The sequence below is a fragment of the Uloborus diversus genome, chromosome 4, assembly GCF_026930045.1.
Source record: "Uloborus diversus isolate 005 chromosome 4, Udiv.v.3.1, whole genome shotgun sequence".
NCBI lineage: Eukaryota > Metazoa > Arthropoda > Arachnida > Araneae > Uloboridae > Uloborus > Uloborus diversus.
In genome coordinates this window covers 142,322,375-142,344,770 of record NC_072734.1, presented here as the reverse complement: position 1 = coordinate 142,344,770, position 22,396 = coordinate 142,322,375, and the positions used below count along the sequence as shown (strand labels likewise).

Genomic DNA, 22,396 nt, shown 5'->3' with positions numbered 1-22,396 from the left:
TATGCTCAGAATACACATTGCCTCTGGGCATACCCATACCCAGAGGCAATGAGAATTGCTTGATTACTCAACCATCCTTTTATCAACCCCAGTCACTTATTTTTGTGGGGTCAAAAAAGATAAAGTTACCACAAACTACCAAACCACAGCTGAGTTTAAAACTAATTCAGGAGGCCATCAAAAGCATATGTCTCTACATTCCAGCAAGTTTTGCAGAATTTTCAACATCTCTGTAGTATATCATAGCATTTGATGGCAAGCATATCAAGTATAGCAGACACTAAATCTGAATATCTGAAGTCATTTTCAAAATTTTCTTTAAATTTTTGAGCTTAGAAGATTTGAAAATTCCACTGATTTCATATTGCTCAATACTTAATATCTTGTAATAAACATACCTGTATAATTCTTTCAATGTTTTGCATTAATATTGAGCTTTCCATGAAAGGCACATGTGTTGAACTTGGTGATCTTCCTTGAGAACGCAAATCATCAACCTAATTATTAGAAATTGTTTGTTATTATGGAGTAAAAGTAGATTTGTGATTTTCAACACAACTGAGAAAACTTCTTAATGCTAATTTTTGAAGCAAGAATGAAGTTTCATTAAGAGTTGAAAGTTATTTCATGAAATTAAAAAGTATAATTAAACTCTAATATTTAGTCCTAATCACCTTCTTACTAATTTTCTACTTTAAGGTCTACTTAAAGCTGTCTCGGAAGCTTTAAAGTTTGGTGAATATAGATACAATTGGCTTGAAAATTTAATCATTTTATCCACGTCTAACTGTTATTTACAATTATGGATTGATGTAAGGAGCTACTCCTAGGCAAAAAAAGAGGTAAGATAAAAATATAAGAAAACTGCACACATAACTCACAACTAACTGCAGGTATGAAACAAGTTACAGTGGGCAAATAAATTTTTTAGTAAGACTGCCTTTTGCTTTCAACAAGCAATTATAAAAGCAAGATGTAAACTTTTTTTCATTAATTTATCCATAGATTTTCATGAAAATCAATGTTTAATATAGATATTAATTAACAATTATCCAACAGCTAAAGGGCTCTTGATTGGCTTTTGGGTGTCATGTGACCTTAATGATGGTCACATGAGATAAGAGTGATGATGAAAAGTTGCCAAACTAGGAGATATTTGGTGATTTCTCACCAAATTTGGTGCCGCTATGGGCAGGGTCACAGGCTTTGAATTGCCACTCTAGGCAGCACTTGATGGTGCGCACACACCGTATGTGAAATACATTGTCAGCTCAGTCAATTCCAGCCGAAGACTGCAGTTTCGTGCTTATTAGCACTCATCAGCCCGGCATAGGAAAGTGACTGAGCTGGAGGTGGAAAACCTCTTAAAGAAGCCAAGAGTGCCAAACAAACTAGTAGCTAATACAAAATTAGCACTGACCAGACAAGTGACCGGAGCAATGGTTCGGTTCAGCTCGAAGATTGAAGGCAAGGCAAGTATATACAAGTAAGTTACCGCTCTAAAACTGAATATACCTGCCTTGCCTTCAATCTTCTCACTGCCCACAAGGGGGTGTTCTCTCGCCTTTGCTTTGGTGCCTGGTGGTTGATGAACTTCTGGAAAGAATTCGTCGCAGAGGTCTGCACTACATTGGCTATGCGGACGACATAACCCTTGTTATTAGGGGTAGGTTCCATGATACTGTTACAAATCTCATGGGGTCTGCCCTTAAGGAAATTGAAAAGTGGTGTTTGGAGGCTGGTCTTACGGTCAATCCGAATAAGACTTATTTGGTTCCCTTCACTCGTAAACGTCCCAAAGACTTGAAGATAATTAAGTTCTTTGGTTCGCTTCTTGCCTACTCTAGTGAGGTCAAGTACCTGGGTGTGATCTTTGACAAAACTTTGACATGGAATTCTCACCTTAAGCAAATTACCGATAAGGCCAAGAGAATCTTTTGGTCTTGTAGACGTGCAATTGGTAATAATTGGGGGTTTTCTCCAAAAATCGATCATTGGGTTTATACTAGAGTAATTGTATCTACGGTTACTTATGGGGCAATTGCCTGGTGGGGTAAAACCTGTACCGTAACGGCTGAGGGTTGCCTCGCCAAAGTACAAAGGATGGCTACTATTACTATCACTAGTGCCATGAGAACTACTCCTTCCCATAGCCTTGAGCTCCTTCTTAGCCTTCTTTCGTTGCATAAGCAAGTGGAAATGGAGGCGATTCTGTGTGCATACCGCCTCAAGCTCATGGGTCTCTGGAAGTCCCCTCGTTACCTGTCTCTGTACGACAAACTGTGTGCAAAGACTAGTAAGCATCCTTACTTTATGATGTCTTCTGACTGGATGTTAAAACAATTCAGCTTTAATGCCAATTATAACATTGTGTTTCCGTCCAGAGAGCAATGGAAGGATGTACAGGATATCATTGGCAATGCACACGAAATCTGGTTTACAGATGGTTCCAGGACTGCGTCTGGAACTGGTTCTTGTGCATATTGCAGCAGCAATAACACTAATCTGTGCTTCTCTTTAGGGAAGCTTGCTACTGTCTACCAGGCAGAAACTTTATCCATATTGACTTGTGTAAACAACTGCCTAGAACGAGGCCTAAGCGGGAATGTTATCAGAATATTCTTTGACAGACAAGCTGTGTTGAAAGCTCGCAATCGTAACTGTTTTACTACCAAAACCGTTTGGGAGTGCCATAATGCAATGGTAAGACTAGCTGGCAGTAATAGGGTTTCCCTTTACTGGGTTCCTGGTCACCGTGACATTGTAGGTGACGCATTGGCTGATCAGCTAGCTAAGCAGGGCTCCAATGTACCGTTTATGGGACCCGAGCCTGTCCTCTGCCTGCCCTACAATGCAGTAAGGACTACTGCAGAGAACCTTCTTATGGATGAATCATATGGCTTGTGGCTTCAGTCCGAGTCTCAAAGACAGGCCAAGACTCTGAATCAGCAGCCTCCCTGGCTCAGGTCCAAGGAACTGCTTAACTTGAGCAGGAATGAGATCAAGAAGTCTGTTGGGTTACTAACTGGACACTGCTCTCTTAATAGGCACCTTAATCTGATGGGTGTTACCGACAATCCTTCGTGTAGAGGATGTCATATGGCTGATGAAAGCTCAATTCATGTGCTATGTGAATGTGACTTCTACTCTGCACAAAGATTTGAGCACTTGGGATACCACTTTTCTCCGCACACACCCCACCTCTTAGCCGTAGGCCTTAGGTTCCGACGCCCGGGGGGTCCGCGTAGCGGGCCCCCCGCACGGCTGGGTGCGGGCTTGGGATACCACTATGTAGATCCCTGGGAATTGCCTAGAATTTCGGTTAGGCAACTGCTGAGATTTATTTCTGTTACGGGGCTCCTTTAGTAGTCTAAGCGGGGATAGTACAATAGATCTGTGGTCTCGGTGCTCGCGCTGGTTTCAAACGCCCCCCTTTTCACTTCATACTTCATACCTCAAGTTACAGCCCTATAACTGAATATACCTGCCTTGCCTTCAATCTTCGAGTTGAACCGAACCATTGCTTCAGTCACTCGTCTGGTCAGTGCTAATTTTGTATTAGCTACCAGTTTGTTTGGCACTCTTGGCTTCCTTAAGAGGTTTTCCACCTCCAGCTCAGCCACTTTCCTATACCGGGCTGATGAGTGCTAATAAGCACGAAACTGCAGTCCTCGGCTGGAATTGACTGAGCTGGCAGTGTATTTCATGTATTTCTGCCATAGCCGCATCACCTAATGGTTCAACGCCATCAACGGAATTATAAACATGATAGGGGTGACTGAAGGCTCCTCCTTCCTGTGTCCTCAATGGAATAGTTCAATCCATTTAAAGCTTGAGGTGATAATCTAAATTCGGGACACATATACTACATTCGTGTGTTCAGGAGTAGGTATCAAAATTTCGAAGTCTACCAAATGAATCGGAAGAGTTGGCAGCTTAAGAAATGATGAAATGGGAGAATGATACAATATTGCTATATAAAGCACTTCTCTCAAGAGAAATTCAAACCAGTTTAAGAGACAACAAAAGAATTAAAGTAGTCAAAGCACAATAACGTACCTTTTGCAAAACTGTGTCTACTTTATCAGTAATTTTTGAGAGGCTCATCCTTACTTCAGAGTTATAGCTGCGTGTTTCAGTTAAGAGCATAGGCAAATGGGCATCGGCTACACTAGCGGGAATGCCTGGCATCATGCCTGGAATGTTTGAAAGAGGGAATGGTGATTGGTACTGACCACTCATTTGTGGCTGGTAAGTTGGAAAAGTAGTTGCTGGCGTCTAAAATCAAATCATTAGAATGAGTTTTAAATGGTCAAAAATACATATTATAGCATCCAAGATAATCTTAAATAATAATAAAATAACTGTAAAATTAGAACATATACAGATTTAAACACAGAATATATCGATTACTGACACTAATATTTTTGAAAATTAAACAGTAAAATGTAACTTTGTTTCATAATGTTTATGTAGCTCTTGAAAATTACCGAAAATCCATCCAGTGGTTAATCGACATAAGGAATATTTCTTATATGTTTGAAATCATTTTGAAAACTGTCAAATAAATTGATGGCTTTTATTTTTAAGCAGTTACTGTAAAAAAAAAATAATAAGCTAGAGGATTTTTACCTTTCAATGTTTTTTCTGTCTCAACTTTTTAAAAGAAAAAAGTCGTTTTTGCTACTTTCTTCTCCTTAATTTTAACAATCTTGTTCATAATTATTTTCGTGATTTATTTAACGAAGTATGCAATTAATTTATTTTATGGGCTACAAAACAATACACTATATTTGTGTCTTAATATTATAATGTTAATATTTAAAAAAAATATTTTCCCACATCTTACATCCTAAACTAAAATGCACTACTGTGATTGTTGTGTTCAAATTTCAATAACTAATTATTAGTCGTATATTTTATTTCATGCTCAAACTAATTATGATTTATTATTTACTGCTGAATTTATTTAATACTCAAAACCATACTTTTAATGACTTCTACTTTGACTCTCTTGTTAACAGGGGCTGATTCAGAGAAGGTCAAAAGCGTCATGAACCCCCGCCCCCCCTTTAAAGTAGCCAAAAGTTGTATTTTGAGAAACAATATTTCAAACAAATTGCATTGCATTACTCATTTGAGCCCCCTCCCCTTTCGTTTTATAATGACCTCCACCAAAACAGGAAAAAAACCTGCCTTTGGTTGGTATCAATGCTGTAGTTAGGGGAAAATGTTTGGGAAATTTACCTCAGGGTTTGGTGGGACTCACCAAAAGAAAAAGGTGGTTTGAAACCAATTTACATTACAATTACATTATTTTTACTATTACCCCCCCCCCCCCAATATTTTGGTGGATAGTATCCCTTTCTGTTACTCCCCCCTTCCCAAAAAGCATCATTGGTTGTTAGTACATCCTCCTCTTTGGATGATGCATTAATTCAGAAGTTACTTCACTTGTATATAGTCATGTTTGTGTTGTAAGTAAATAGTATGTGTTTGTCAGGACTATGTCACATTATTGTCCCAAGAATTGCAACTATACAAAGCCAAGAAAGTTGGTGACAGGAAAGTTATTCACCACATGAAATTGGATCTTTTCCTACAAAACAGGCATGACATAAAAACTACTGGTATACTCTTTACAAATATTGCATGTTTACTAAGAGAATATTCTTTTACAAGTTGGTAAACTCTGAAATGTTTATCATACAAAATTATCGAAAATTGGATGATAGATGTCATAAACTTAAAAACCCTCAATATCTTTAGCTTTTCAAGAATAAATCAGATCCTGTGTAGATAAGAAGAATTTATCACATTAAAAATTAATAATAAAATATTTTAAGTGTTAAAAATCAATTATTTCACATGCACTTCCTGCATTTTGCTTACTGAGAGTTTTATACCAGGGTAAGTAACTTGCTAGTAGACATAAGCAAATAAAGAGACAAAAACTTTACACAAGCATAGAAAAATGACTTTCCATCAGAGAATCTGGGGATATACTACAATTATATGCATGTAACTTATTAGAATAGTTAGTTGGAAAAGCACCTCTAAACATATTTCTTATTAAAATATACAGTTGGTGCAAAAATAATCTTTTGCCAGTTATTTATAGGAAAGAAATAATTCAAGTATATTCATTGGATCAACAACTTATTTTTTTTATAACTAGAAAAAATTAAGTAAAAAAATATTTTATAAAAATAATGTATCAGGAGCAAAAATACTGACAACTTACAGTATAAGGCTGTTGAAATGGTACAGCTGCCTGAGCATAAAGAGATACTTGACTAGAATGTTGACTAACATGAAATGGAGCATTTCCTAAAAATAATAATAAAAAAAATACTGGATCAAACCGATTGTAACACATTCTACTTTTTACAACATAGTTGTGTGTATCAACACCTTTTAAAATAAATAAAGAACTTTGTGAAAAGTAAACCAGAAAAAAAAATGTTTTGATGATTTTTTAAATACATTTTTTAAAGCGGAGGGGGGGGGGGGCACTCCAACTTGCTTCAAATCTTCATGTGTTTTTGAATTTTGAACCTCCTCCAGAAGAATGATAAGGGTTTATACAATGCTCTGTTCTCCTCCAAATTAAAATAAAGGCCATAAAATTGCCGGAAAAAAAAAGGAAGGCACCATTTCCAAAAAGTGGTTTGTTGATAGGGGAAAACAGTAGTCACATTTAGATTCAGGAGCTCATTTTACATAAGAGCCAGCAGGAATAGTGTCAGAAGCATTTTTCTCTCTCATGTCTCTTAGTGTAACTTAAAAAAATCTCTATTTTTGAGTATTATGCGGGAGACCTAAATATTGAATAATAGCAAAATATTTTTTTTTAACAATGATGTTTGACTTCATTGTTTACATGAGAGTCAACTAATTAAAAAAAATCCTTAATTAAAAAAAAAAACACACACACACACACACACACAGAAAAAAGGATTTTTTTTGTAGAAAGTTAAAAAATTTAGTCCTGGTGTGGCATAGTCAAATATTTTTTGATTTGAATAAAACTTTTGTGGCATATTTGGATCTGTAGAAGTAACTTTTTATAAACTTAAAATTTAAATTTTTAAAAAAGTTTTTTTACTACCCCCTACTGCATAGTATTTTATTCTGTTGCATATACTGCTTAAAGCAACATTTATAAATTCAGTTTTTCAAAAATGTTGTACAATACATGCTTAAGTTGCAACATTTAAAAGTTGGAAATGTAACATTGCTGATTCTGCATTTGTTTCAGGGGTGATAGTGGACTCAAGTAATATTTCCTGAAGACAGTGGGAAATTTTCAGAAACTATGAGGAAGCTTGCTTCCCCTCCTCCTCCTGTAAAAACTCTACAAATATGCAAACAAAAATCATTGAAAAAAAGGACACTTTTACACTTTGAGGTCTATGTCCAAGAGTAACTTGGGTTGCCGTTTTTGGTGAAGTTAACTAAGCCCCAGATTCTTTCGGGGTCAAATTTTTACTCTCTTAGCTATAAAAGTATGAGTTGTATATGTTTCTAGCCTTTTTAGATACTCTATAAACCTTTTACTTTCCAAAAAAAAATAGATAGCAGCACCAGGCAGAAATAACTACATGAAAGGTGATAGAATTGGGGTTTAAATTAAATTAGAGTTTGCTTTGAAATGTACCATACAAAAGCAAATTTTATTAAATAATTTTTATTTACAAATTAAACCTATTTTCAGATATTAGTTCAAGTTTTAGGTAAGTTTTTAATTCAGTCTTCAAAAACTTTTATGGTTAAAAATGTTGTTTTCTTATAAGAACTTTTTTTTTTAGTTTCAAACAATTTGTCAAGTTTTTTCCACAATATTTTATTAAAAATTGATTTTTATTTCATTCAAATAGTTCCTTTATTAAGAAAGAAAACATCTTGAAGTATGTGATACAATAAAAATTACTAAAATACACATTTTCCAAATATTTTTTAAAAAATCATGCAAAGTGCCAAAAAACCCAAATCTGAAGGAAGATATACGGTTGAAATAGCTCAAACCTAAAAGCGTTAAATATTTTCTTTTCTTTTTTATTTTTTTGAATAATTTTTCAGTTTTAGAATGTGCTGTCAGCCCAAAATTTTGGGAAACAGCAACTCAAAATTTTGGGAAATTTCAGATTACAAACACCCCTGATCTAATTGTTCTATATTATAAATTTTAAGAAAAAGAGGAAAAAAAAAGCATATTGTGTTGCTATACATATATGTTATGATGAGAAACAAAGATTTACCTGAAATGAAATTGTTGAATTAAATGAATTGCTTGAAAATCTGCTCACATATCAGAAAATTTGGACACAGAAAAAATGGCAAATAAAAGTAATACAAAAAAGTAATAACATTTTAAAATTACAATGAAGCATTGAAATGTAACGATGAGGTTTAAAAAAAAATCTTTCAAAGTGAAAATGAATGATAAATCTGATATAAATTTGATATTACAATACATTCAAAAGTTTATACCTTGAATTGATTGAGGTTGTACAGGTTGAGTTGGCTGAGTAACTGCAATATTTTTGTTACCAGAATTAGTTCTGGATCGAGGTTTAGTAAATGCTTTTGGAGAGGAGGTTCTGGAACTACTAACAACAGGCACAGGAGATGTTTCAGGAGGAAGTTCATCCTAAGATGAAAAAAATCAACAAAACACGCCTTGATTACATGTACTTCTATGAAAATACTCATTTTGCATTCAAATGTACGTAAAATAATAATCTCACTTTAATTGAAAATACAGTGAAATCTCATTGCAACAAATACTAATACAACAAAATATCTGCTTCAGTGAAAGAGATGTCCAATCCTGTTTCAATTATCATTATGTTGCTTGAATTATATTATAAGGAAATTCCTGCTACAAATGAACAAAAATTATAGCTCCATGAAGTTCTTGAATTTCACAGAACTGTCACACATTTGTCACAGAATTTCACAAAATTTTTTTTTTGATGATTTTTGCTCTTTTTTTCTATAATTAAAAATTTTAAATTTGATAAAAAAAAAAAAAATACCTATATAGTAGCAGGGGCAGAAACAGAAAATCATTTGGGGGTGGGGAGTGGAGAGGGTCATGCTGAAGAATAATACCCCCCCCCCCCATGAACGAACATATGGTTTTGGGGACGGAATTTTTTTGAAACTGCTTGGGGGTTAACAAAAAGCACCATGGTTATAAACGTTGCAAATTAATTTCATAAGCAATAAAACAAAGTAGTAGTTCAAATATTGACTTTCAAAAATGTTTAATGAATTGAAAAGAAACTGTAATCGTTTACATTTTATGCATAAAGTGTTTTAACACAAGGATGTATATTGTTGTTGACAGTTTAGGAGGGGGGGGGAGAGGTCATGACCCCCCATGATCCTTTTCTTGTATCCCTCACTGTATAGTAGTTTAATTGTTTATTTAATAGCTGCCACAACATTGGAAGTTGTAAACTAGGGAGACTTTTGCATAAAATTAGGGAGACTTTGCATGAATAAATTTGATGGAAAAAATGAGTGTAAAAAGGATTTTTTAAATAAAGTAGGGATTTCTTGTATTCAACATAAGATCTGGAGTCTGGCTTGACCCGAAAGTTGGAAATACGTTGGATTATTATTATTTTGTAAAGTTTAAAAACTACAACCTTTTGGCTGAAAAAATGTTTTAAAATGAACACAAGTTTATTTCCTCGTGTAAGTGATAATAAAATTCTTGCAGCAGTCAACAATTTAGGAAGTTCACAGAAAAACTGAGAATGTTTTGTCACATTTTTTGGGGAATGAAAATTTTAAAAAAAGGTAAAATTGAATAAACACATTTAAAAAATTATCAGACATATGCAATTCTCACACTTGTGAATGAAAAGCAAGGGGTGATAGTGGACTCAAGTAAAAATTCTTGAAGACTGAAATTTTCAGAAACTATGATAAAGCTTGACTCCCCCCCCCCATTAAAAATCTTCAAATGTGCATACAAAAATCATTGAAAAAAAAAACATTTTAAAAGCCTTATTTTTAATAATTTTTTAGTTTTAGAGTGTGTTGTCTGTCCAAAATTTTTGGCTCACAAACACCGATGATGGAAAGATTTCATTTTAGGCGATTGTGAACGTTTTACTCCAGGTATTATTTTTCCTGTAATTCTAGTCACTGAAAAATACCATTTTTAGAGAATTTGGTTGTTTTAATGAAAATTTGGGAAATATTTACTTCATTAGCAGTCTCAGAAGAGGCATAAAAATTGAGTTTCCAAAAGGAATCAAGAGAATTAACAGCCATGTTATTTTGTTGAAATATATGCTTTTAAATATTAAACTTAGAGACTTTCACTATAGCATGAAGAAAATAATGATATGGATAACAATATACACATATGTCATACAAATTAATCCTATTAAATATTAACTTTAAAAATAGAGCACTCACCTCAGTTTCAGAGTCACTACTAACTTGAGCTGGAACTGCACCTTGTAGAGGTAATGTTGCTGTTCCCATTTTGGCCATTCGTGATATCAATTGAGCTTTATCCTTTTTAGGACTCTACAAATAATATAGTTGTAATAACTACATTTATATGTATTACAGTTGTACACATATATTAAAAGTAGTGTTTGGCCTTAATTAACTAGAATTAGTTGCAGCTAATGGTTAACCAGTGACCAACTTGTAATTAACTAGATCAACTACTTTTGGTTTACTTCTTTTAATAGTACCACAACTATTTTTCTTTAAATCCTACTAGACTTTCAAACTTACGACTAGTCAAAGGGAAAAAAAACCCTGCTGCAAACTAACCATCATTACTCTGTTATTACAATTATCAAACGGCTTTACTTGCTAACTCTAATTCAAAAGGATACAACGTCACAAACATCAAGTTTCAATCCTTTTATCAAATGTAATCATTTAGAGTTACATCAGGGATTCAAATTTTTCTCTGAGGACACATTCCTTACAGTGTATTGAATTCTCGATAATAAAAAAAAAACTTTTTAGCATTATAACTATTCTTTTTTCAGCCAAGTAGCACAGCAGTTGAAAGATTATTTTCCACTATTGGGCAGCTTATTTCAAAAAGATGCAGGTTAGTGGACAAGAAGCGGTTTAACGAGGTTCAACTGTAGTTAAAAGTTAACTACTTTCTGAACAGTAGTTGCCTAACGCTAATTAAAAGACTAAATCTATGCAAATTTTTTCCTCAATGCTTTAAGCACTTGAGATTATGATCAACATGCATGAATTGTTCTAACATTGTTAAAATTAGAAGAAAATAAACAAAATTTTTAAAATTTCTAGGAAGGTTTTTTCTTTAATAGCAACTTACTTGAGACAGTTGTTCTGATATAGATGCTCCTCTCATTCGAATGTTATCTTCTTGACTAAAAATAAATAAATAAAAACCCTTATTAAAATATAATTCTTGGGGAGAAAAAAAGAAAAGAGTTTTCTGTTTTAATTATTGACTGCAGTTTAAATCAATTGTGCAGTTTAAAATAATGCAGTTTTTCCTCCGTCAAAATAGTTAATGTTTTTTCATGGTGCAAAATTTCTAGATGTGCTGGTCCTTACTTTTATCCTAGGCTTTGTCTCACACCTTTGATCCTTTATTTTATTATTTTGTAAATTTCTTTAAAGTACAACATCCTCTTTTTTACCAGGAGAAACAGCGATAACTTTCGATTGTCTACCTTGGTAATAATGGTAGCCTTCTTGAGCAATTAAAATGTATATCAGAGGTCCAAAAATTTTTTGCGACTCCTGGCCACCTTTAAAGAATTAGAATTTTTACACAGCACCCTTGACTTTAATTAAAAATGAAATAGTACAAGTTTTGTTTCCAAATGTTTGATATATGGATCTTTTTGTATTCGGCAGATATCAAGTCTAAAGTCTCATAATGTTTCACTCGCTGTAACAAACCATGACCAATCTTTAAAATTTGCTTGTGATTTTTTGGCATTAATCTTATAAATCACCTGGCCCATGGGGCACAAACTCACACTCTTTCATGTAACACCATAAAAAAAAATCACCTAGAGAACATGGGGGCCATGGAAAAAGGCGATTTTCATCATCAGTCATAAAATCCAACGAGTAGGATTAGGAAGCTCATTACTGCAAAAATGGGAAATGTCTGTTAAGATAATGAAGGGAGGAGAGGGGTGCCTCATCTTGTTGGGAGATGACTGACCATTGATCGTGACATGTTACAGTGAGTAACAGACGAATTAGTTTTAAGACTTGATATCTTCCACATTACAAAAAGTTCACGTATTGAACATTTGAGAAAGAAAACTTGAATAGTTTCTTTCTCCAGTAAAGTCAACATTGTTGCTGTATTGGTAATGGTAATAAGTTTCTTTGAGGAGCCTTCCAAGCCCTGGATACCCGGAACCTTCATGGCATCCCTCGCAAATTCTTGCGGCAACTCACAGCACCCAGTTTGAGAAACTCTAATATATATAATGGGTGGGTCCTTGACTCATCTTATGTTTTTTTTCTTTTTTTTTTCCTTTGTAATTTGCTGTTTTGCTCTTCCGTTAAGAAAAGTAAAAGCTACTGAATATTTATTAAATAATTTTTATATTTTATAACTTTTCAGAAATTGTAAAAGGCACAGGTCAATATTTAAAGTATTTGCTATAACTTTAACGGGATACAAAAGTATAAAAATCTCTTACACTCTAAACTCTCTTTCTTTTTTGCTATTATCCGCAAGCCATTACAATGATTTTGACTATGTAATTGGGGAAGGTCTACTTCAGAATATGCTTACTCTTGTTTACATTTTTTGCGTATTTTTTATAAAAGGGAATCACGGTATATGGGTACACAGTGAAAATTTTGAGATGAAATTGGTTTGGCTTAATACTGTAAAACAATAAGGAAAAAAATTAAAAATCTGAGCAAAATGATAGGGATTTTGAAATTTTTAATAAAATAAATAAAAGACATTTGTTCACTTTTTTCATGTATAAAACTCTTCAGTATTTAATGTTCAAATAAACTAGATGTTATGAAAGACTATGCATATCCAATGATTAAATACGCATTTCAATGAGGATGAAGTACAGTAAACTTCCACTTATCCCAGTCCTTTAAATCAGAGCTCTACTTAATCTGAGGTAGCTTAAAACATTTCCCTTTTTTTCTCATAAAAAATGTTTCAATCAAAAATGTAAATGCTATGTATTGGTTTGCTGAATCACAATAAAAAGTTAATAATCAGACAATAAATAACAACTGGGATGATATCTTGACAACTAAAAACTTCATAGGATAATAAAAATAAGAAAATGGTCAAGAAAGTCAAAAATAGTTTTGAAACTACACAGTTGTGAAGAGGGAACATGATTGCTTAAATGAACAGCTCTACAGTGATGGAAAATAGTTAATTACCGATGTTGCAATAATTGTCACATTTACAAAGGATAAATTTGAAGAAATTGAAGGTTTAAATGATGAAACAGATAAGATCATTTCGCATGCAGAAGCATATAATGCTAGATGTTGCTCATTGCTATCTACGCTGCAGCAATCAGATGCCCTATAACATTTCATTTCTGTAAAGTGTATGAGATAACAAGGCCAGAAAGAGTTTCTGTTCAAAAACAAAAAAACACTGGCTTTATTTGTTAAGCATTAAAGCAGGACATGAGATGTTTTTCAAAATCTATGTTTATGTTTTTTTTTTTTTTGCTATTTCACCCATCTATTTTTTATTGTTCTGTCAGTCCTGCTTAATCGGGGAACAGATAAACGAATACCCTGCTTTACGAATAAAACCTCCCGGAACGGAATATTTCCCCATGGATACAATGTAAAAGATCCCCGCTTTATCAAATAATTTCCAGATAATCGAATAATATTCATCAGCTTTAGCAAATACATTTGCTGAAAAAAGTTTTGTATAAATTAGAAATGAGTTTAGTAAGAACAATTGTTAACACAAAGATATAAAACAATATTTTTCTCCATCAAAGGGCGAGAAAAAACTTATTTTCCTTTTCTTGATTCCATCTAATTTCTTTTGTTGTAGCCGTTACAAAAAAAAAAAAAAAAGATTACGCAGTCGATATAAATAACACCAAAGAAAAGAAGTTAGATAATTATTCCAAAAGACTTTGAGTAAACAATTTACTATTGCAGAATTTTTAAAAATATAATGTACTGAAATAAGGTGCTAAAACAAACATTTCATAACTCAAGTTATTCGTCATTTTTAAAAAAATTTCATATGAACTATAATATATATATACAAATTATTAAACTATTTTGTTATTCTTTTTTGTTATTTACTAAGCTTATTTCTTTTTTACTAATACATTGTTATTTATTTTTATATAGTTATTGATTTATAATTATTAAGTTTTTAGACAATTGTTGTCAATTTAGAAAGGTTAAAAAAAATCCCTGCTTTATCAAATACCCCACTTAATCAAATAATATCTCTTAGGCCCAACAATATTCGATTAAGCGGGGATGACAGTATATAAAATGATTTTTTCTTTTTAATCTTATATTGTGCACATAAGCCGAGTTTTTAGAGTAAGTGTCAGCTCCGATTAACTTGGATGATCCAGACTCAACTGTACATATTTAAACGAAGGTCACGTTCAAAAATTTTCTAGTTGCTTTTGGATTTCAGATTCACATAGGGAATATTTGCACATTTATTTTACGTCTATCTTTGTTATAAATGTTTGCTTTGCACTTTAAATTTATTTTAAATACTGCAAAAGAAATATATTGAGAAGCATGTGAAAACATATACCTGAAAGACTGCCGAGGAGGAACATCAGGTTTCTTTTCACCAACATTATCAGATATTTTTATAGGACTTGGAGAATAAGATTTCTCGTGAGAAGATTTTACCTAAAATTTAATTCAATAAGCATAAATATCATTCACAACACACAATTCAAAACAAAATTTAACAAGTTAATTTGAGAACAATCTTTTTAGCGTTAAGATCACAGTTTGAATAACAGCACTTAAAATAAGAACACCTTTGGGAAACTAAAAATATTTGGTCAGACAAGGACAGACAATTATATGTTACACACACTGTACTCATCAACATTACTGAAAATTGAGAATTCACAAACTGTATTAAAATTACAGCACTATTAACATGGAATTCAATTTGGCTATGCATTGAATTGATGCATTCAGATGAATTTTCATCATTTTAGTTTTGATTCAATACTTTCAATTTCCCTTTGACAATTAAAAAAAATAACAGCAATAATAACAAAATATGATTCTTTCACTTACTTTAACAACATGAATTAGGAAAATAAGAGTAGAATTCGGAGGAACTGTACTTCCCATGCCTTCAGATCCATAAGCAAGATTAGGGGGCACAATTAGCGCACGTTTTCCACCTTTTTGGCAGCCTTGTAGTCCTTCACTCCATCCCTTTAAAGTATCAATTAATTTTTTATCAGTACATAGTATTAATACTTTTCAATCCAACATTACTGAACATTGCAATTTTTGACGTTAATTTGGAAAAATTCCCCAGGGAAGAGCCCTGAGTATCCCCACTCAATCCAATTTTCTTCTCTTATAACACCATCAAACATTTACTATAACTGTTTTTAAATTTTCAATTTTGAAAATTTTCCATAGATGATACCCTCAGGTCCTTTTTCCGTAGTCTGTATACAATATTGTTCTTCTCATCATCAAATTTGGGGTTGTTATTGTCTCTGGCATGGGGTTTAGCCCCCCCCCCCTAGATGCAAAAGTTTAACTGCATCCATGATTAGAACAGGAGATATAAGCAAGCCAATTTTCAAGGCTTGGCTCGATCATTACAGATTACCACAAAATGATAATTTTCAGAAATTTCATTCTGTGATCTCACGTTCGGCATTCAGTGACGTGTTTGCATAGGTCCAATCCGGATTTTTGATTTCTTTAAGGCACATTTTAAATAAATAAAATATATGACTTTTTCATCTTTTTTTCTGACGATTTTTGAACGTCCCACGAGATCTTTTTTTTCTTCTTTTTCTCAAACGATAGCTTTTTGCTTTTGTATATTTTCTTAATTTTTTAAAAACATTTTAGGGAAAGTTGTAACTGTTTATGGATGTTTTACTGTTATTATTTTAGGTTAAATTATTTGACAATTGATTTTCTTTTTCGTTTTGCTGTATTTGCAATGCAGGTATTTTAATGTTTTGGCGCATTGTTTGAATTTTCAAAGAAATTTTTAAAGGTTTTTTTGAAAAGGTGTGTATGCATTTTAGTTAAAGAAAATTGATAATTTTACATCAGAAGGGGAGGGGGGGGGGGGGGTTAGAATTTTATTTATTCAGGGTACTTCCTTCAAATTTTTGGCACAGGAGTCGCTGCATGGGCACTGCTAGTAAATAATAACCTTTAAAAAAAATTAAATTGTGAAATTGTAAATGCCATCTGCATTTCTGGAAACCCCTTCCTTCCTTACAGGGATGCCTTTAGCTTTTGCAGACCTAATATGATTTCTCAATATGGCATCTAGTCCTTCATGTGTTAATATTAAGGTACAGATGTCAATAACATTGATTAAAAATTAACTGAAGTTCAGTTAACTCTAAACCTAATCAAAAAAAAAAAAAAAAAAAAAAAAAAAAAAAAAAAAAAAAAGAAAGAAAAATGCAATTTCCAAAATAACATTATTATTGAAATGATACAAAAATAATCAACTGCAAATGGTACTACGATTATTGAGTAGGAAATTGTGAAAGTGTTGCAAAACATATTTCTTGATTTTTTTTTCTACAAAGAAAAAGTTTTGAGCATCTTTTGTTAAGCATCAACCCCCAACAGGGGTCTGGCCAGAGGATATTTGGGTCCGTTAACGGACCCTTCACAAAAATCCGATCAACCAAAACGGACCTTTCACAAAATCGCGATCGAACAAAACGGACCTTTCACAAAATCCCGATCAAACAAAACGGACCCTTCACAAAATTCTGATAAACAAGATCGGATGTTTCACAAATTGTTTATTGAAAGAACAAATCTGAAAGCAAAATAACGCATATTTCTGTGTATAAACCGCGTATTTCTGTGTATAAATTGAAGTCAAATTAGAGGGATCAGTTTATACAAAATCGGCTTATTTTGGAAAAAAAAAAAAAAAAAAATCGGCACTCTTGCGATGCTCCTGCAAGGGATAAATGATTGCTACTGCCAAATAAATATAATGGTTGTTTGTTTTATCACAGCTAATTAGCAGCGGTGTTGTTGTAAACTTTTATGAAAAGGCATTGGTAAGCACTTTTCTCCCCGCTCATGATTTAATAAACAATAATATTATATATCTGCGAAATGAACTTAGAGTTGCAAAGGGATAATAGTAATGGTGGGGAAAAAATATGATCTCTTCAGATAGGGTTACCAACTTCAAAATTATCACCACTTAGCGTCTGGCGTTGAACCTTTAATAATGACTTGATTAGAAAATATTCTCTTCATTTCACCAGCTTGTCAATATTTGCGTTTTTACGGTGTGGTGCGATGTTTAATTGTTATTTTGGGACAAAATTATATGGGTTTTGATTTTTCGATGCTAACAATGATGATTAACTTTGAATAAACACTTTTAATTACCGTTTTTTTTTCTTTAGATGTCTACATTTTGAAAAATGCAATCTTTTAACATCCGATATGAGAATCATATTTTGTTCTTTTCTCAAGCTAACTTCCCTTATTTAGGATGCAAATAAATGAAAAGTCTCTTTATTTATGTTGGAAGTCTCATTTCAAGTTTTTAAAGCAAAATTCCATTTTCTGTTATGAGTCAAAAATTAAAATGATGAATAGATGGTTTATTTTATTGTTTTATTTATTTATTTATTTTTGCGTCAACTGTGTCCACAGATATTAATGAAATGTTTATCATAGGACTCTAAAATGCAATTTTAAAATAATTTTATCAAAAATATTTCTTTTACAAGTCGTTTTTATACTTTTGATGCCTTCACTTTGAGAATTGCGATTTCTTTGCATCCGCTATGGGAATCCGATTTTTCGAATTTTTGATGTTTATTACGCTTTGTTAAGAGGTAAACAATTACAATATCTTTTTATTTTTGTTAAAATCAGAGAATTTATAAGTTTTAATCGAAATTCTGTGTTTTTTAAGAGTGTCTTGGGTCAAAAAGTTAAATGCTGAACCCTATTCTGAAATTTATTTTATTTATTTATTTTTTTGTTACAATTATTTTAAATACTGTACAGAAATATTTCTAGTATAATTTAACATAATGTAGAATGGTAGATAAATATTGATACTTGAGAGAGCGATGCCCCCCCCCCCCGCCATATATCAGAAAAACACTCCAGAATGATTTTCTTGACATAGAAGAGTAAAACACTCAACTTTAAGTTTAATTTATGCAGTTTGCGTTTTTCACAAAATTAATTCATTTTTCACGAAATTATTTGATTTTTCACAAAAAACGGACCCAGTGAAAAATCCTGGACAGACCCCTGCCCAATGATTGTTGCTGAGCATCGAGGAAATTCCTTGAATAGCAAACAACCTAGGTATTTTATGCCATTGATGACACTGATGATTCAGTAATTTGAGTAAAAGTATGTAAAGCGAATCAAATGCTTAGCACACTTTTTAAAAACCGACTCCAAGCAAGTAATAATTGTGGCAGATGTGTATGTCTCTAAGCATAGGCGGATTTAGGACTGAGTTCCTGGGGGGGCAGGATCTTTTTTTTTTTTGGAGCAACATTTTTAATTGCCCTCCCCCTCCCATGTTTTTGTCTGTTTTCTGTGATGCGTAAGGCCATTCTTTACTTTTTTATGTGACACTTTCATTACTGTGTGTAATCATGCTGTCCTTTTTAAATTGACCTTAAAAGAGAGGGGGCTGGTACTAAGAGAGTGACGCAGTGCTCCCTTTTAAGTGGGATATAGAATATCTCCAGTTTCAGGGGGGCCCGGGGGTTACTCCCCCGGAGGAAATTATCTAAAATGGATATAAAATTCTGCATTTTGAAGTTTTATAAGGGTTAATTGGAAATAATAGGCAAATAATTTTTTTTTTTTTAAGTTTTACGCTTTAAAAGTGCTTTGTGATGCAAGTTAATACTTTAAAAGAAATGGTGCACAGATTTAGAGGATAGGTATCAAGAGAGTAACATACTACCCATTTGAACAATTCTTAATTATACACTTGATAAGAAAAAAAAATGAAGCACACTTTGCTTAGAAGTTTCAAAGACTTGTCTAATTATTTTCAAGGTCTGGTTGGTTAGATTGGGTTTTTGGCTCAAAAGCCCTTGTAGGCTATAGTGTGCCAATTCTTTTCAGGGATTTTAGAACCTATCAATAATTTGCACTTTCCAGTCTCTGAAATTGAGTAGTCGATAATACAGTTGTACAGTATTGTTCAAACTTTGTAAGAAACGGTTATTTTAAGTTCAAAAGAAAAAATAAACTTTAATTTCCTATTCAAAAAAGGAAAAATCATGATTTTTTTTGTTATAAGATTTTGGAAGATAAGTTGTTACTATATAAACTCCTCCAAAAACTGGGGGGCATTGTCCCCTTTGCCGACCCCCCCCCCCATAAATCCACCCATGCTCTTCTAAACTATTCAAAAACGAAAAAATAATTGATTTTTTTTTTTTAATTTTTGGAAGCTGTGTTGTTACTACACAAAGTCCACCCAAAACTGGGGGGGCATTGCCCCCCTCTGACCCCCCATAAATCCGCCCATGTCTCTAAGTTGTAAACATAGCGCACTTTTATTTATTTATTCGGAATGTATGTTTTCGTAAAGAGTTAAAAAGATATGCTGATAAGAAGAAAAAGCAAATATTAAAGTAAGTTCGTTTTCTTGTTAATTACTTCCTTTTAACAGTATTCTGTTATTCTGCAGTCATCTACTTTCCTAACAATACATATTTTCTATGGTTTGAATTTTTGATACAGGCAAACTAGCTTATAATGAGCCCTGATTCAATGAGAACTTGGATTTAGCGAGGAAATCAAACAGATTTGGTTGGTACAATGTGTCTATAAGAACATCACTTGCTTTAACCAAGCAAACCTCGCTTAAGCGAGCAAAATTTTTGCATTTCATAAAAGTTTTGTCGATTTCCACCTCAAAAAGATTATCCCATTTTTGGAAAAATTCCATAACCATTTTGAGTTCAGCCAAAAGTTATACCAGTTATAGCCAAAAGATGAAACATAAATCCTGAGAACAACAGCCCTTGACATACTCAATGTCTTCTGAAGCATAGAAAAATTATTTTGAAGCTATGGATGCAAATGACAATGTTTTTCGGGCTACACGTTTCTTGAAAACAACAAAAAGAGACAATAAGACAGTCCAAAGCAAATTACAACTTCTTCGGTACTGTACAGAAATATTTAAAAAAATTATGATTTTTTTTGCACGAATCCATGTTTTATACAAGCACTTGTTTATAACGAGCAAATATCGCAGTCCCTTCGCTCTTGTTATAAGGGAGTTTGACTGAAGTTCAAACTTTTTTGCTTTTCTCTTCAAGTTAGTAATTGTCAAAAGACAACTGCACATATTTAAAACATCATAAAATACTTAAAAAAAAAAAAACTTACAGGAAAAATACGTAAACACACTATGTAAAAAAAAAATTACTTTTAAACTAATAAAAAAGCAGTCAAAACTCAGGAGCATTATACTTTTGAACAAATCACTGAATAAGTAAACAAAAAAGCACATTTACCTTGATTACTTTGCTTTTTCCTAGTTTTATTCTGAAAGTTGCATCAGTATTCATATTGCTATCAAACATCTGAAAAATATGTAAAAAAAAAAAGGCACTGTCAAGGTTATTCAATTTCATTATCAAATGAAAAGAAACAAAATTAAATTTTTGATTTAAATCTTTGTTGCAACCAAAATTGCAGAAACACAGAAAGCTCTTTTTAAGACAAAGAGGATGATTCCTATAATTGCTCAATACAGCTCACTCATAGGCCACATTCAAATCAGATTAATTCTTGAATGCCAATATTATATTATAACGTTTTTTAAAGAGTACCAAATTGATACAGTAAAAATTAAAAGTCAAGTTTTTGCATTAAGGAAATATGTTAAGGATCAAGTTTTTGCATCATTAAGGGTTACAGATTATTTGATAAAATAGAGCAGCAGTAAGATCACGTGGCCATGATGTCATCGTAAATTGAAGATCGCAAAACTTCGGCTATGCTTGGATTTTAATCCTGTGCTCTTAAAAAAGCTCTTAGACGGCCTTCGATCATATTAGGGGAAATGGGTTTCGAAAAATTCCCCCGGAATCATTATGAAATTGAAGTTCTGAAATGCAATTTTAGAATACTTCTTTCAAAGGAAAAGGAAATGAATAGGTTCGAAAACCTCCTTGGAGAATTCTCTTTATTTTAGTTGTGTTAGATAAAAATGATGTGGCAGCCTCCCGCCCTTCTTCTAAGCTTGTGTAAATCAGATACGAGGTAAATTAAAAAATCAACCGCCCCCTCCTTGAACAATTTCTGGATCCGTCCGACACACACACACACACACAAAAAAAAACTTTCCTCTTTATAAAAGTAATATAGACAATGTTACTAGAATCCAATGTTTATGTTTAGCTTAAAGTGACATTACAGCTGACATTAAATCTGACTAGTAAACCATAAATATGAAAAGAGATGGCAGAAATGAAATAAGAAAATTTAAATTTCTATTTAAACAATGAAAAAAAAAAAAAACTTATAAAAATGGTTTTGAATAATATTTCACAAACAAGTACAATTTCATAGGAATTTACCTGACCAAATGTAAAGTTTTGAAATAGCCATCCAGAATATTTTACTTCAGCAGAATCATTTTGTTCTAAAGATGAACCAGCACCAAGAACAAGATCCTGTGTTACTAACGAGGTAATGCTTTTGCCTTGGCTATTTGCTTTAGCAAGAGCAACCTGTCAAAATCAAACATAAATAACAAATGTATCACATAAATTACCATCAGAATACTTTTGAAAACAAATTAATCTGGAGCAAAAGTATGAACATTTACAAAAATAAAAAAGTTTAAATAAGAAAAAGATAAATCTTCTGAAAATAATTATAAGAGAATTCAAAACTCATCAATAAACATTTAAAGCTTCTCATAATTATTACAAAATACATTCAATTACTTATAAAATAGAAATTCTGCTGGGGAAAATGCAGAATGCACAAATACATGCAAATATTAGATTTAAAAAAATGTTCATAATTTATCATTCAGTCTCGGTCACTGCATTCTAATTGTATCAAGCACCATTATTAGAAATTATTACTACTACCAAAAACTACTTATTGTACATTTTTTTTCTACAAAAAAATCATTTAATAAAAGAGTACA

The 22,396-nt window shown here is 32.6% G+C and overlaps 1 protein-coding gene across 6 annotated transcripts in view; it reads right to left on the bottom strand.

The window, feature by feature from the left end:
- Positions 1–22,396, bottom strand: part of LOC129219638 (FK506-binding protein 15-like) — a 66,102-nt gene that overhangs the window by 28,324 nt on the left and 15,382 nt on the right. For all 6 annotated transcript variants that reach the window (XM_054853902.1, XM_054853904.1, XM_054853903.1 and 3 more), the window contains exons 8-17: positions 21,816–21,968; positions 20,748–20,816; positions 15,292–15,435; positions 14,789–14,889; positions 11,339–11,393; positions 10,441–10,554; positions 8,494–8,653; positions 6,245–6,330; positions 4,060–4,278; positions 399–497 (exon numbers count right to left, since the gene is read on the bottom strand). In XM_054853902.1, the coding sequence (XP_054709877.1) occupies positions 399–497; positions 4,060–4,278; positions 6,245–6,330; positions 8,494–8,653; positions 10,441–10,554; positions 11,339–11,393; positions 14,789–14,889; positions 15,292–15,435; positions 20,748–20,816; positions 21,816–21,968 (1,200 nt within the window). The remainder of the gene's footprint in view (positions 1–398; positions 498–4,059; positions 4,279–6,244; positions 6,331–8,493; positions 8,654–10,440; positions 10,555–11,338; positions 11,394–14,788; positions 14,890–15,291; positions 15,436–20,747; positions 20,817–21,815; positions 21,969–22,396) is intronic.